The sequence below is a fragment of the Cheilinus undulatus genome, linkage group 2 (genome assembly GCF_018320785.1).
Source record: "Cheilinus undulatus linkage group 2, ASM1832078v1, whole genome shotgun sequence".
Classification (NCBI taxonomy): Eukaryota; Metazoa; Chordata; class Actinopteri; order Labriformes; family Labridae; genus Cheilinus; species Cheilinus undulatus.
In genome coordinates this window covers 49874973-49891855 of record NC_054866.1, presented here as the reverse complement: position 1 = coordinate 49891855, position 16883 = coordinate 49874973, and the positions used below count along the sequence as shown (strand labels likewise).

At 39.1% G+C, this 16883-nt stretch overlaps 1 protein-coding gene across 3 annotated transcripts in view; it reads left to right on the top strand.

Annotated features, from left to right (window-relative positions):
- Positions 1 to 16883, top strand: part of pak1 (p21 protein (Cdc42/Rac)-activated kinase 1) — a 104372-nt gene that overhangs the window by 75743 nt on the left and 11746 nt on the right. For 2 of the 3 annotated variants that reach the window (XM_041802454.1, XM_041802444.1), the window contains 5 exons: positions 844 to 957; positions 5130 to 5364; positions 11085 to 11148; positions 12135 to 12183; positions 14256 to 14368. In XM_041802454.1, coding sequence (XP_041658388.1) covers positions 844 to 957; positions 5130 to 5364; positions 11085 to 11148; positions 12135 to 12183; positions 14256 to 14368 — 575 coding nt within the window. The remainder of the gene's footprint in view (positions 1 to 843; positions 958 to 5129; positions 5365 to 11084; positions 11149 to 12134; positions 12184 to 14255; positions 14369 to 16883) is intronic. The other variant, XM_041802461.1, reaches the window with a different exon arrangement.

The window sequence follows — 16883 nt, the reverse complement described above, 5'->3', positions numbered from 1 at the left end:
AATAAGCCCTTTGAAGCTGACTCCTGGCTCTAAGTCATGGTTTTAGACCACATCAGTGTAGCAGTGCAGCACTAATTTAGATAATTATTCTAAAAGCCCAACATCATAAAATACATCTCTTTGACTTTATTTGATTCTCTAATCAACCCAGCGGTAAGAAAGTGCTTTACATTGTCTGAAGGGACTTGATTAGTTTTAAAATGTGGTAAAATTCAATATTAAACATGCAGTTGACTTTAACATGACTGAGACGTTCTGTTTATGCTGCAGTGTTAGTGTTGTCAGAAAGGTGCCTTTAGGCCAAACTTTGAAGGTGGGAATACAGGAGGGAAAAGTGTTGGTGATGCCAATCCATAAGAGGTGCACACTCCTCTTCCTCCTCTCTCTCTCTCTCTCTCTCTCTCTCTCCCTCTCTCGTTTTGTCCACTCTGCATTGTGAATCAGCATCTTTTTACCATTTCCTCGTGTCTGCAGCTTGGCCACCAGCCGAGCGTTAGACTAAAAGAGAGAGATAGAGGAGGGAAGAAGAGGGATGAAGAGGGGAATGTATGGTGAGGGGTTTCAGAACCCTGACATGACCAGAGCGTTCAGAGAGTGACAGTGATGACAAGAGGAAGGCGAGAGAAAGGACGGAAGAAAAAGGTGGAGAGACGGAGAAGAAAGGAAGTTAAATTTAGAGTAAAAACGAGCGGAGAAGAAGAGAAGGAGGCTGGGAGGACAAATCTGCACCATGAGATGATAAAGCAGTAACAACAGGAAGCTATGATGGGTCTGGTATCGCTGTTGGCTCACGTGACGATGATGTCACTGAAGCCCCGCCCTCTCTCTTCTTGTGATTTGAAGCAGAGTTCCAAGGCCGTGTCCGAGACGCCCGCCATAGAAACCCTATCCGAGGACGATGAAGATGAGGCAGAGCCCCCGCCGGTGATCGCCCCACGACCAGAGCACACCAAATCAGTAAGACTGCACACTTCCTTTCTTTACTCACAATCACATCCTCTATTCCCTGTAAACAAATACTTTATGGATGTTTACTGACATTTAAAGAGCAGGTGTAGCTCTATTTCTAACTAGAAATGTTCAATCATGTTAAGGCTCTGTGCTGGTTAGATGAGTTTCTTAACCTTAAACTGGGTTTTAAATGTTGACAGGTACCTCAGTTTAGGAGCAGAGTCATTCTAGAGAAGAAAAAGTGACTGTCACAAACTTTTTCTATGAACTTAAGAACTTTAACTGAATCAGTGCACCATGCACATTTACCCATGCCACCCATGTACATTTACTGTTTTTAGATGTTTTAGCTTCTAAATTATTATCAAATTTTAACCTGTCCTAGTATTGTTGGCTGGATTTTAGATTTTTGAACAGACAGATCCCAGAGAGTCAGAGTGAACAGTGCTCTGTCTGACATCCTCCTCTCCTCCACTGGTTCTCCACAGGGCTGTGTCCTCTCACCCATTTTATGTATCCTCTACACTGACGACCATAGAAGTTCACATCCAGAGAGACATGTCCTAAAGTTTGCAGATGATACAGTCATAGTACGTCTGCTACAGGGGGAGGACACAGTCCCTGGGAGACTGTGGAGCGCGTCACCAGTTTTAAATACCTTGGTCCGGTTGTTGACAGTAAACTGTCTTTTAACGAAAACACAGACATTGTTTACAGGAAATCACAGCAGCGATTGCACTTCCTCTTGATGCTCAACCGGTTTGGTGTGTGCAACAAATTAAAGGCAATGTTTTATCATTCAGCTGTTGAATCTGTCCCGACATTTGCCCTTATTTCCTGGTTTGGCAGCCTCTCTTTAGGAGATAAAAAGAGGCTAGAGCATGTTGTTAAGGTTGCCAGCAAAATCAGTGGTGTTACATTACCTGACCTGTCAACAATCTTTTATAGGAGGGTAAACTCTAAGGCTCAGGACATCATACAGTGTCCTGATCATCCTCTACACGCTGAGTTTGAGCTCCTACCCTCTGGCAGGAGATTTAGATTACCTAAGGCAAAATCTAAGAGGATGAAAAATTCATTCATAACTAAAGCCATCACACAACTGAATTTAAATTTTAAAAATTTATGTGACTCTGTTTCCTATGTTTTTACCTGCCTGCAAAGCAAATTTCCCCTAGGGGACCATAAAGTTAAAGTTGAAAGTTGAAGTTGAAAGTCAGAAAAGCCTTGTCTAAACCCTAAAAACAAAGCATTATCCCTCCTCTACCAAACTTAAGTCAGGCCACAATCATTGACTGTATAATAATGTGGAAACGAGACTCTGTGTCTTCCCAGTACAAAAGTAAAGCCAAGATAGCCCCATAAGAGGAACAGTTTGGTTTCCCAGAAGGTTCTTACTCTCTAAATCGGTTATTCATCAGGTAAAGATGCCTGCACCCTGACGTTACAGTGCGCTGTGGTATCAGAACATCACTTTCTGTCTCTTTGTCAAAGTTGGAGAGGCAGAGTTCTGGGATTAAACTCACTGTTTTTCTGTCACAGTTCACTCATATGTTACTTTAAATAACCTGCCTACTTCCGTGGTAGTTTTGACAAGTTCATAATCTTGCAAAGCAGATGGATTGGCAAAATTTCATGCAAAGCTCCAATCTGAAATGATTGTTCAAGATCTGAGAACAGGCTGGACCAATCAGCATCCTTAGAGGAGAACGAGGCGGTAGCTATGGAAGGTGTTTAATTGTACTGTAAGACCATAGTAATGGCTGCTACTGACAGTTGGCCTGAATGTAGCTATAGCTTAGTGGTAGTTTTATCAGAAGTGGACCACATTTATTTATTCATTTTAAAGAAGAGCAAAGAAAATTATTAAAAGCTTTCATGGCAGAAAAGACGGTTTTTTTTCACCCTCGACCTGCTTCGGCATGACTTTGTAATGTAACAAGTAGCTTTTACTTGCACTGGCAGTTTTTAATCAGCTCTTGACAGCTTTTCTCTATTGAAAGATGAGCAAAGAATCACAATGAAAGCTTTTCTTGGGAGAGAAGATGTTTTTCCACTTCTCCTGACTGGCCTCGGCATGAGTTTTATCCACCAACAAGCTCTAACTATGACAGTGCATGCCTGCCAAGCTTATGTTACGTACCTTATTTTGTCCTGTTGCTCTTGACCCGTAATGAATGTGACAGACAGAATGTTGGTCCAGTCAGCTTCTGAGATTTTTTTAAAGGTCCTGCCCTTTCCAGACTCTTTGTATGGGAGGTTTCCCCAGGGAATGGGAAATATACAGTGCTTAACAAATTTATTAGACCACCTGTCATATTTGTTTCAGAGACCATCCAGCATCATGAAGTGCTTTAATGTGGACTCTTCATTTTCATTGAGCTCTCCACATTTTACCATTTTGAACAGGAATGAGGGATTTCAAACTGAATTGACCCAAATTTGAGCTGGCTCACTGGGCTTCTCTGAGAAGTCAGAAATTAATCAAGCATAACATTCAACCACTAGAACTATTTTTTCTGTTCAGGAATGCAAGTAAATAACTATAATTTGACATATTAATCAAGAAATAATAATATGCTTTACTATTTTTTCAGTATTTTTGTAAATCAGTAAATTTGAAAATTCATGGATAACAATACTTTTTCCACCCTGCACTGTGAATGTTTATATGTTTTGTTCAGTAAAAACATGAAAACATAGCAATTTTTGTGCTGTATTAGTTTAAGCGGACTGTGTTTGTCTATTGTTGTGACTTAGATTAAGATCAGAACACCTTTTATGACCAGTTTATGCAGATACCAAGAAATCCCAAAGGGTTCACATACTTTTCTTACAACTGTATATACAGACAGCATAAGTCAGGAGATCTTTGAGGGGAAAAACATAAATGAATAATTAATTGTTTACGCAAATGTTTAATTTGACTAGGTTGGAATTGTCTATAGTTTATCATCTAGCTTATGGCATCTTCTAAAGGCTATTATCCCCATAATTTCAGTCATTTTAATCTAATCTAGACTTATATTTTTCAATGTTACAGTGTTATTTAGCAGACACTTTTATCCAAAGTGACATAAATTAGACAGGTAGACAGGTGTTCCAGGAGTTAAGGACCTTAAGTGGATGCTGATCATTCCCTGACTTTTATTTGAACCATCAGCCTCCTATGCCAAAGTCATTGTTGTTACCCACTGTGCTACCCTGCCCCCAAGTTAATATATATTTTGCATTAACACAAAATTCACCACAGTTGTAAGATGCTGTAAAAGCTTGTAAATGCACCTTAAAAGTGCTGAAAAAGTGCTTGAAATTGGCCTTGAAAAGGTGTAAGAACCCTGTAAGACTTTTGGCTTCACTTCCAGGCAGCTGTTGCTTCGTCCATCTTGATATAGTCATCGGTCACAATGCATTCACTGGTAACTGTTACTCTAGCATCACACAGAGTCTGTCTACCAGAGTCAGGATATATACAGCCATGTTTGAAGTTAAGATGTACACATTGTTGTGCTGGAGTTTAACAATGAGTGAAACACCTAAACTCAAAAATGAATACTGTCTTTCAGCTGTGAGGTGTTTATGCAGTGGAATAAAAGCGTCAGAAATCGAAAAATATTTAATCAGGCATGAAAAGGGTTAACAGATTTATCTCAGCCTGCAGTACGCACACACTGCATCGGTCTCTCTTCCTCTCTGCATTGAACAGTCTCAGATGAGTTTTCACTGACGTTCAGGTAGAGGTCCTTCATCAGATTCTCCTTCACATTAATCTCTAAATGGACCTGCCTCCTGCTCTGCTGTAGCTCTCTAATGAGAACATAAGGACCTGAGTGTTTGAGTGAGGCTGTCACAGGGGAGGCAGGGAGGTTTTTAACGCGCTAACAGATTTTCAAAGAAGCTCTCTGTTCTCTGCAGGGTCAGTTATGTGTACACTTAGGTAGACATACAGTAAACAAAGTGCTTCAGTCAGATGTCCTGCAGTGAATCCTCACTTCATTAGCATGTCTGACGTCTTCAACAGCATCATTAAAGCTCTGATTAGACACATTTCCCACCCCTATAATATCTGTGACAGTTACTAAACCCCACCACTAAACTGGCTCAGTCATGTATTTATCTACACATAAAAACTTTAACTGCTACAAGTTTTAATGTCATTTCTTAACGTTTTCTTCCAGATATACACACGCTCGGTGATCGAGCCCCTCCCTCCTCCTCCGACCAAAGATGCCGCCACCTCCCCTATCTCCCCGCCTACAGCTGCTGCCGCTGCTGTTACCCCTGCCCCGCCTGCAGAGAGTGCCCCCAGCAGCCCACCCAGTGCAAGTCCTGCCCCCGGGCCCTCTGTGCCCCGTCCACAGGATAAAACCAGGAAGAAGAAGATGTCAGACGAGGAGATCCTGGAGAAACTACGTAAGGCCAAACACTCCTCCTACCTTTTCTTCCTGTTTCATGGAAATATTTTGACTCTGTATGTTTCACTTCCATATTACTCATGTATATCATCCAGGTGAGCCCTTAACAAAATATCAGTGTTGGATTATTTGTGGCAGATCCCTGCAGTTATCAACATGTGGTGGCAAAATAATCAAACATGGATGCTTTCTAAATTTATAACATGCATTGAAGGCTGCTGAAATGGGACCTTTGCTTACATACAGATCCTCAACCAAACAACATAAAACTTTATTTTCTGCTCTGAGATTAACACACAAGCAGACACTCACTAAAAAACTTACATCTTGTCACATCAAAAATTCTAATTTTCCACCACAGAAAGCTGAAAACAGTAACTAATGTTTTAAATTTTAAAAAATACCAGATTCTACCTTTTCCTTCCTAAATCTTCCTATATTCCCACTGAACGAATATTAGAACCTCTGACAGAGGACTTCTGTGTTTTCAATGTGAATCGACTACGTCTGTAAATTGTAAAGGAAAAATTACCAACCATATTTCACACAGAGGTCCACAGGTAATACTAATCCTTTGTGAATCAACATCTCTGTAATTTAGGGTGTTTTTTTACAGCTCTTTCTGCTCCTTTTTCTGATTATGAAAATACATAGAAGAGATAGAGCTAGAGATAGAGATAGAGGCTACATAGGGCATTATAAACAAAGTTTTTAACACACATAGGCTAATTTTAGTGTTTGTTTTTCTGTCCATTTCAGTTTATCCATGGTGTCCAAATTTTTGCCATTATTTTTATGCACAACATTATGTTAAAGGGGCCGTATTTTAACCTTGTAAGACAAGTTTATTTTGGTCTTGGAGGTCCCTAAAACATGCCTGTGAGGTCCGTTTGTGAAAAACATTCCAGTATTGGATTTTTGTACGTCTAAAATTCCCTGCTCAGAATGAGCTGTTTCTGTCTGTGGCTTTAAATGTAACGAGCTGTCAGACTCCGCCCCTGACCACGCCCCTCTCAGGAAATGGATGTGGCTTAATTGATGTGGCTCTCCTGATCTTCCAACTGAGAGGAAGATCAGGAGAGGAGGGTAGAACTTTCTTCCAAGTGGGGAGGACCAACCGCGCTTGGGGGCGGGGCTGACTCCCCACATGACATTACGAGGGAAGAATGTCTTGTTTCAGCACACATTTTCTGAAAGGTGGAGAAAGAGAGGGGAGCAAATGGATTTTTTGGTACTTGAGGGGATTGTGGTCAGGCCACGGGCACATATTTTTGTTAGAAAAGCCTGAAAAGGTAGTTTTTGCGTAATATGTCCCCTCTAACTGGGTCCCATATGAACATGTTCTGCAGGTCTTCCATTTTTACTCTCATGCCTTGAAAACCTGATTTGCATGAGGGGCAACTATTGTTGCTGGTGGGCAGATAACTTGACTCCACCACTGTAATGATAAAATATTAATGAATACCCAAAATAACATGAAATTGAATATTTATTATCTCAAAAGAGCTTCCCTCATTAGGGAACAGTCTTATAACACAGCTTATGAGACAAAATCTCATGTTAACATCAAATAGGTACCCTGTAACTTAATATTTGTAGATGTGGAATCTGTTTTTAAAGCAGACAAATTTGAGGAGAATTAATTTGTTTTAAACCTATTTTTAAAAGGCCATAGAATATGTACATATTTTTATTTGGACTTAAACTTTAAAAGAAACTTTAAACAAGGTTACCTCAATTAATTTGAAAAATGTACATATAATGTTAGTGTGTAATTCAGGTGTTTCTGCTCTCAGGCACAACATGGATATCTAAAAGTCTGTTTAATTGGTATTTGGTTTAAAACGGCTCTATAAATAAAGATTGTTATTATAATAATTATTAATATTTCTCAGATTGTGGTGCAAATATTATGGTTAAGGTTGTTGCAGAGGGATCTGTAGCATGGTTGTCTAAAATATCTGCTGCCATGATACAGTAAAGAGTTGTCAATATTCAGGATGATAACTGGAAGCATTCATAATTACAGGTTGTTATGGAGTGTCATGTGACATGTAAATACTTTACTATCTAAATGTTAGTGTATTTAATTCCCTGAAAATGTAAGTGTAAATGTGGACAACAGGAAGAAGTATCTATGAATTAGGTTACTTCTTCAGATTGATGTCCTTTCTTTGCAAAACTTTGCTGTGTTAATTTTTTCTCTAAAGCAGTGAAAATCATTCTGAGTACGTCATCTGATGCAGTTTTTATCTGCTGCAGTTCATTGAGGGCATTTAGTCTCCGAGTGCTAAATTTGGTCTCATTTACACTTTTGTGTTCGACAGGCTCTTTCATCACCTGCTCTTCTTATCACATGCTTTTCTCTCACGCAGCAAGATGTGGATTTATTTTAGTCCCAGTGAAGCTGCTGGTTGCTTTCTTTCTGTAAAAGTGTTTTATAATGTTTCACCCTTACACCTGACAGCTTAGCATCATTGGAGATAAACTATACAACTTTACCAGAATGTGATAGAAGCCAGTGTGGCGCTTCATTTCTACCTTTTTTCTCTGTTTTTGTTCCCCGTAGTGTTGACTGTGTGGGGTGTTGGTGCAGTGCCATTACATAACTTTATCACTTGCTAACAACAAAAGCTCACTGCAGTGAATTAGATCTCAAACAATCCTGTTAAAAACCTCCATTAGTTCGAGTGCTAATGATCATTTTTTTTTGGTTCTCATCACATTTCCTACATGGTTTGCATAACATGCCACAGAAAACAGACGTAACCGAGACACTTTCTCAGAAATAAACCACAGATATGTAAGAATTTTGGATTTTCCTTTCAGTTCAACCACATTATTTATTTTTAAAGCTTCCCCTGCCAGATAATACGAGCCCGACGTGAATTCTGGAAACCAAACACAGTTTGTACACACTGGGGCTTTTGTGTTTCAAAGTCTTTAATCTGGCCTGATTTGGATGTTTCATGTTTCCCTCAGACTTACTTCACTTTCACTTTTAAACCCAAAAATACACATTTATACTGTCCATGCAGTCTGAGGTAATATGCAATGCTCCTGTGTGCGTCAAAGCAGAAATAGCCTTTATTTTCAGCCTTTTTGATTAAAAACACCTTCCTTTTTAAAAAAAACTCAAATCTGACCATCTTAATCTTAAAACAGAATCCAGTGATTTGTCAACCCTTGTTAACCTGTATTAAAGTGAATACAGCACAAAGACAACATCTTTAATGTTAAAACTGCCAGACCTGTTTTTTAATATACACACATTTCAAGTTTGCCTGCATTGTGTTCCAAAATAGTTGGGACAGGGGTGAGAAAAGACTGGGAAAGTTGTCGAATGTCCATAAAACACCTGGAACTTTCCACTGGTAGGTAGATTATTTGGTAACAGGTAGCATGATTGGGTATAAAAGGAGAACTCCTGAAAGACTGTGTGGTCAGGTGGTCCAACCGTTTATGAACAAGTTCATCAACAGGCACTTGTAACAAATTTAGAGATTTTCACCATTTACGATATCATTAAACAATTCAGAGATTCTGGTGAAATCTCTGCATGCCAGCAGCAAGGCTTAAAAACCAACAATATATGTCTGTGACCTCCATCCTCAGGTGGCACTGCATTTAAAACCACCATCTTTCTGTGATGCATATTACAACAGCCTGAGCTTGTTTAAGATGGACTGGCCTGTAGTGGGAAAGTGGGCTATGGTCTGGGTAGTCCCTACTTTAAATACTATCTGGAATAATTCCCATTGAGTCCTCCAGGTTAAAGAGGGAAAAAAACACCTAGAGTGTAAATTAATGCAAAGTTCCAAAGCCGACATCTGTGATGGTGTATTAGGTGTATTAGTGCCCATGACTTGGATCACTAACACATTGATAAAGACTCCATTAAGAGAGGTAATGAGGTACACAGAGGTTCAAAGTCTTATTTAGGGACATCCCTGTTTATTTCTGTGAGATAATGGCAGCAGCATGGCTTCACAGTAAAAGAAGGCAAGTACTAGACTGGCCTGCACTGAAAACAAACATATGGCTCATTATGAAGTGCAAAATGCCACAACAGAAACCCCACACTGTTGAGCTACTTGATATGTTTTGTCTCTAGTCCCCAGATGCCTACAGAGCATCGTTAGAAGAAAAGGGGATGTAATATGATGGTAAACATGCTCTTGTCCCAACTTCTTTGGAACATGTTGCAGGCATCAAATTCAGAAAGCGTGTATTTTTCCTAAAGAATAGTTTATCATTTTTTAACATCAAATATCTTGTTGTTGTACTGTAGTCATTTGAATATGGGTTGGAAAGGATTTACAAGTCACTATAATCTCACATTTTACAATGTGTCCCAGCTTTTCTGAAATTGGGGTTTGTAAATGGGCTAAGCAGTAAAGCTATAAAATTAATGGGTGGTTGTGTAGGGAAAATGTTAAGAATTGAATATAACATTTTGCATTAAGAAATTACATCATCTTATATTTCACTAAGGTTTGTCTTGTGATCTGGTGTGGGTTTTAATCCCTATTCAAAAAAAAAAAAAACGCAAACACTGCAACTAAATGTTGTTTTCTTCTTTTACTTAACACAGGGGAATATAGAATTTTCAGTGTCTGTATATTTTAAGGGAAAAAAAATATGTTAACATACATTGTACCTTTCAGGAGCCCCAGCCCTTCAAAATAAAATAAATCAAAATCAGATCCCCCTGCTGTATAATCCTGTGTATTTTCTAAACTATATATTTTCTAACCCATGGGTAAAATCCTATATATTTTCCAAGCTATAAATTTTATAACCCATGAATAAAATCCTGTATATTTTCTAAACCATATTTTTTTTTTAACCCTTGAATAAAATCCTGTATATCTTCTAAACCATATATTTTACAACCCATGGATAAAATCCTGTATATTTTCTAAACCATATATCTTAAAATCCTGTATATTTTCTAAACCATATATTTTATAACCCTTGAATAAAGTCCTGTATATTTTCTAAACCATGCCCCACGCCTGTCCAGATGTGCTCAGATCTCCCTCTGCTGGTAAGACCAGGATACTGCCTGTCTGTCCGTCTGTCTTTCTGATTGACAGACCTGATATCCACTGTCCCGCCCCCACTGTCCAATCCTCACGTCTGATTGGTCGTCCTCTCTCTTTCCATCGTAATGTCTCAGCAGTTTCAGAGTGACTCCAGGTTTTGTCCTCTGATGATGACCTGCAGACAGAGCTGCCAGAGAAACTTTCTCTCTTTTTTCCTGCTTTCTCTCTTTGTTTGATTTGTTTTATGTTTAGTTCTATCATCTCCGCTGTCTCGGTTGAACTTTTCCCTCCTCTTGTTTATGATTTTTTTCCTGAATTGAACTTTATACTTCCATTAAGTTTTGATCTGTTTAGTCTCATCTCTGGTTCATTCTTTCCATAATTTCTCTTCTTTTCCTTTGTCTTTTACTCCATTTTCTTCTCTGCTCTTTCTCTCAGTCTGCATGCTGCATTGACCTGAGTGTGATGAACATAGAGTAGAATCTGAATGGATAGAAAGACAACGAGCTATTCTATCCATTCAAATTCAGTTGTAAAACAAATGAACCTTCATATACTGTACATATGAATACCCAGCTGTGTGATTCAAAGCTCTGGTTCATAAACATTTGTGTTTGTCTTAATAGTCTGAGAGTAATTTTGCCTCTTTCCCTCTCTTTCTTTAACTTAGGGACGATTGTAAGTGTTGGAGACCCCAAGAAGAAATATACACGCTTTGAGAAGATTGGACAAGGGTAAGTCGGTGATTAACTGTGGCTGTAAATGTGAGAATTTATTCCTGAAAACTTCCAGAACATTTCAGGACAGACTGCCCCTGAAATCGTCCTGAGCTGTTTGGCACAGCCAGGACTCTTCCAAAAGTTGGTCGCCAGGCCAAACTGAGCAACTGGGGGAGACGGGTCTTAGTAAGAGAGGTGAACAAGAACCTGATGGTCACTGACTAAGCTCCAGAGATCCTGTGTGGAGATGGGACAAAGTTCCAGAAGGACAACCATCACTGCAGCCCTCCACCAACCTGGGCTTTATGTGGCTAGGCGGAAGCCTCTCCAAGAGACAAATGTTTTTACAGAGGCACAATCTGAACCAAGTGATATGGGAAATCTCCAAAGGATCGTCTCCTTTTGAAGAAGATTTTATCACAACCCCTTAGAACTCTGTCTGGAGAACCAAGGGGGCCCTAAAAATGAGGGCTAGGGTCAAAATTATAAATGGGACAGAGCCTAACACTTCTGGGTCTCCAAAGGCAGGATATGACATAAAAACAACACTAAAATGGTCGACAAAGCCTGTGCCTGCATGAAGATCTTTGCCTTCAATGCTACATGTAGTTCAGCATGTTCATAATATCAACAGATTGGCAGAGAAAAGCAAATGTGAACAGAAAACATAATGAAGCTGGTTCATCACATGCATGGAGATTTCACCAGTCAGAGGATTGAACCTCCCTACCCCTGCCTGCATTCTTTACATTAATTTTTCAGTATTTCTTGTTGTGTTTTAAGATCATCTCACTCCAACTTCTCACAAAATCTAGTACCAATTGATTGTGACTCAGGAGGATTAAAGAGCTGTCCCATTGTTTATGTAAATGCTTCTGTTGTGTGAACATAGCTGCTACTAAAGGGATTAAAAAATATATAAATTATGAGTCCATGTAAAGGGATAAATGATTACATTCTGCATCAAAGTTAAACTGAAATCACTGTTGTGTTTTTTTCAGGGCGTCTGGGACCGTGTACACAGCCATAGACATCGCTACAGGACAGGAGGTAGGCTTTCTCCATTTACTTAACATTTTTCTCCTACTTTTTCATCACCACTCCTTACTGGTTTGAGGGGAGTGCCAACTATTCTTCTAAGACATGTTGGTACATGGAAGTTTATTATTAAGGAAGTGAGTCTGCAGCCAAGTTTGCAAAGCCGGTTCTTACATAAAGAGGTTTTTCTTTTTTTTTTTCTTAGACCAATTTCTCAGGTATTGTGTGTCATACTAGCATGTTAATATTTCCTCACCAGGAGAGACCTAATATGAGTTTGACAGTAATTTATTTTACAAATTGAATGAAAGAGAATTTGGCAAAGTCCTTGGCGATTAGACTCCACTTGAAGGGGTAGTGAAGTAAACGGCAGGAATAGGATCCCCCCCCCCCCCCAGAGTCTAGACACTGGTGGTGGTGTTGAGAGACGTAGGATGAGGAGTAGACTTCTGAGAAGCTGCCCAGGAATGCAGGAGATCTGTAGGGATCTGGACTAGATGCTGAATAATTGAATGGAGGTGGCTGGGGTAGAGGAGGGTTGCAGCATCTAGCTGACTGTGAGAGAGAGAATGACCTGACCCCGGTGCATGATGACTGGTCAAACGGGGTTGTGGCAGAATCTGATTAGCTGAGTTCTTAGGAGAGTGAACACCCATAATCAGCTGATCGTCAGAGTGGGAAGAGGGAAGAATGAACAGAAACAGTCCTGCTTGAACTTTTGCTGAGCTCCATTTGTATGAAATAAAATATAGTTGAGGATGAGGGGACTGCAGTAGTTTCGCATAAGGAACTAGTGTTTAAATATTTGTTCAGATGCAGCAGTCCAACAAAAGGTCAATAGATGCCATTTCAACCAGGAGAGACTTAACACAAGATTAACAATAATCTATTTGACAAATTTTTATGAAAGAAATGTCTTAGGCCATTAGACTCCATTATGATGGCATCATGTAATGTAAAAATAAGGAGGTAATGATATGGATATTTGAGGGTTCTGGTGGACCTCTGTAGATTATCATGTTTCGTATTGGCCCTGCAGCGTATTTAAGGTTGGTTTCAACCAAACTCAGTGAAACCAGGACATCAGACACTCAGGAGTTCACCCAAACAAGGTTTCATAGTATCACTCTATTTTAACTCCTAATTTAAGAATGGCTTTATCTAGCTCAGTAACTAAATTAAAGCTCCCACAATCTGAAGGTTTAAGGACCAGTCAACTTTGGCAAAACAAGAGTTAAAAGTTCACTCCCTGTACAAAGAGGATGACTTTACATGAATTTCTCAGCCCAGCTTTAGCTGAAAATCCTTTCAAGTTCAAAGTAAATAAGACCAAACCATGACGCTGGAATGCTTTAAATTAATTTTTCTACCCAGTCTCAGAATTTACTCTTTAATGTTACATTTAAAAAAGTTCAAACAGAGTTTGTTTTTATGGTTTGGATGCTGAATGCTTGAGCATTAACAGAAACTTTAAAGTAAATTTAAGTTTATCCAGGCCGTGTGTCTTCAATCAGATAAAGTAAAAAGAGACTTAAAGGAATAAAAAGAGCTCAGCTGGAGTTTCTCTGTGGGAATTCTGCAGCTGTAACTGGATTTTAGTCTGACTTCAGACGCTGTGACGTCCCAGTTCATTTAAAGGAGCTCAGTTTTTCCTTCAGACTAATCCTTCTCAGTTTCACTTTGGAAGGATTAGTCTCTGTTCATTTTAGAATGTCTCTCAGACTTCTCTTCATTTTACTGCCATTGGATTCAGAGTTCCCCTTCTTTTGTCAGCACCTTCTCTGTCAGAGTATCTTTCAGCTGTCTCCATGTCTTACCATTCTCTTTTTATCCCTTTGTCCTCTTCTCTTTCCTGTCTTAATATCCCCATTTTAATTTAACTGTCTACCTTTTTATATAATTTTACATCTGACAACTTTCTCCAGCCTCCCCTTTTCTGTCCGAGTATCTATCAGCTGTCTCCATTTCTTTTTATCCTTTGTCCTCTACTTCCTGTCTTAATTTCCTCGTTTTAATGTAACTGTCGACCTTTTCTATATCACTTTTCCCCTAACACCTCTCTCCTACTGTCTCTTTTCTGACAGGTTGCCATCAAACAGATGAACCTGCAGCAACAGCCAAAGAAGGAGCTGATCATCAACGAGATTCTGGTGATGAGGGAAAATAAGAACCCAAACATTGTCAACTACCTGGACAGGTGAGACATAAATGTTCATGCACCATCGCTCTCTAGATTCTTAGATTCTCACATGTTGACATTGAATGCAACAGTTCCTCTTTTCAATCCTTTTAAACGGTGGCAGAATGTTAGAGAGCCGTATCTGACCGAAACAACTCAAAATAATTCACAAAGTGAGAAATGTTAGTTACATTTCACAATCGAAGTATCCCTTATTAACCTACAGTAAGTGTTCACAGGACAGTCCATAAACACTAACAATGGACAACAAGGGGTGCAGATTGACCAGTGGGTCATGCCCCATGTACGCGGGCGGGCCAGGTTTAAGTCCAGCCTGTGGGAATGTACATGTGGGAGACGTATGAAGAAGTTCTATCAAATATAAGAGCAGCTGATTCATCTTCACCACAGCTGATGACTGTGCAGGAGGCCGCAGCGTTAAAAGTTTGAGGGTTATATTTAGTTTTGACTCTGCTTGTATCCTTCTGTTAATGCTGCCAATCCCACAAATGAAAATATTTAAACAGTAAATGTGTGAAACAAGAACAACACAGTCTGCTGTAAAACCAGCCAAATGTGAAGTTCCCAAACCTTCCCTGGAAACCTGGAGAACGTCTCTGAAATGTTCCAGGACTATTATAAAAAAACTGTAAATATTAGTGAGAAGACGAGCTGTGGAGACAGCTCCACGATGAGAGGCTGTCCAGTTCACCTGTCGCCATGCCAACCGGCTGGACATGTAGGAGGGAGGTGTCTGGTTGCTGTGGTTACCTGTTTGTCTTGTGAGACATGGAGGAGCATAAAGGAGAGAGGAGACGATGCTGTCAGCACCCTGGAAACTACATTTTCACTGTCAGTGATGTAGTGTGTGTTAGTGGGTTTAACTGAGGTGATAAATACATGCAGTCTGTCTTTAACGCCATAAAACACCAGGTCAAAGGCTTTTCTGTTTTTATTGCTTAATAATTACACTTTTAGCTCTTCAGTTTAGAGATTAATCAACGTTAGATGTCAGTTTCTTCACAATGGTTCCATTAAGTAGAAGATCCTAATCATCCAGCATAGAGCAGCTATCTAAGAGAGCTTTTTTCTCTTAAAATCAATACTAATATCAAGGTAAATTACAGGCAAAATTACAAAAAAAACACTGTTTCTTTTCTGGTCATCTGACTACTCAAAGGACTGTTTTCACCACGGGTCACTCTTACTCTTTCACTTCTCTTCACATCACTGGCAAAGGCTGCTCTGGAGATCTGCCATCAGTATCAACTTTTCCCATTCATACATATCAGTACACATTTACAGGTCACTGACACAACACTAGGAACCAGTTTGGGGTTTAGTGAACTTCCCAAGGACACATTAATTGTTAAAGTGAATCTAAGAACTGCTCAACTTGAATTGCTATGATTTTATTTGTTTCATTGCCATTATTTTTTCTAATTAATCCATCCACCCATCTACAACTGCTGTATCAACCTACATCAGCCTAGCTGTATCATTGTTCCTAGTGTAGTTAAAATGAATCTCGGAGCAGCTCAAATTTAATCACTTTAATTACCAATATCACTCCTCTTCATTTCATCAGCTTAGCTGCTAAGTGCTAATATTAAAATGCTCAACCTTCTATCAGACATGGTTAGTACTGCCAATTCTTCACATATTATTTCCATCATAAATGATATTATAGTCATATCCTAAAAAGACTGTATTTATAGCCAGGGCAGCCATACATTTATCATATTGGCCATAGTTGCAGTGCTTTTTTTTCCTGATTTCTGCATCTCTCCCAGCACAATTTCAGCAGATGGCTGTTTATCATGAGTCTGCTCCTGCTTAGGGTTTCTGCCCGGTAACAGGAAGTTTTTCCTTTCTAACATAGTTTTGCTTAATTCTCCTTTGTGCTGAGTTCATGGATTCATGTTGGAGCTTTGCAAACAATATAGCAAACAGTATGGACCCGTGGTTTAAACACTTTTTTCAACCTACAATCAAGCCAAAATCTCAAGGCCCACCATATCCTAATCCACTCATATTGGCCTCGTTAAACATGTCACAAGAGTGTTAATTTTGACAGCTATTTTTAATTTTAGTCTCAATTTTAGTCTTTAGATGAAATGTCTTCTAGTTTTTGTCACATTTTAGTCATTTCTACCTGTTTTAGTTTTAGCCTAGTTTTAGTCAATGAAAACTCAGAAACATTTTAGTGTAGTTTTAGTCCATAAAAAGTCCTTACATTTTAGTCTTTACTTTTAGTCCAAGCATTTATTTTTTTGCCTTAATCTGGTACCAAATCATGGTAGTGTGTTCTCTGCACTCTGCCAAACCTGGGGTCCCTGCTTTCTACAGCTGAGAGGCAGAAAAGCTACAGCTACATTGTTTTTGACACATTTACCCACAGTGGAGAAATATCACAGATTTTGAATGAAATTTTTGACGAAAACTACATTACATTTTAGTCTAGTTTTAGTCATCTTGATGAAAACTAAATTTACTTTTTGTCAGTTTTGTTATCACAGATCTACTTTTGTTA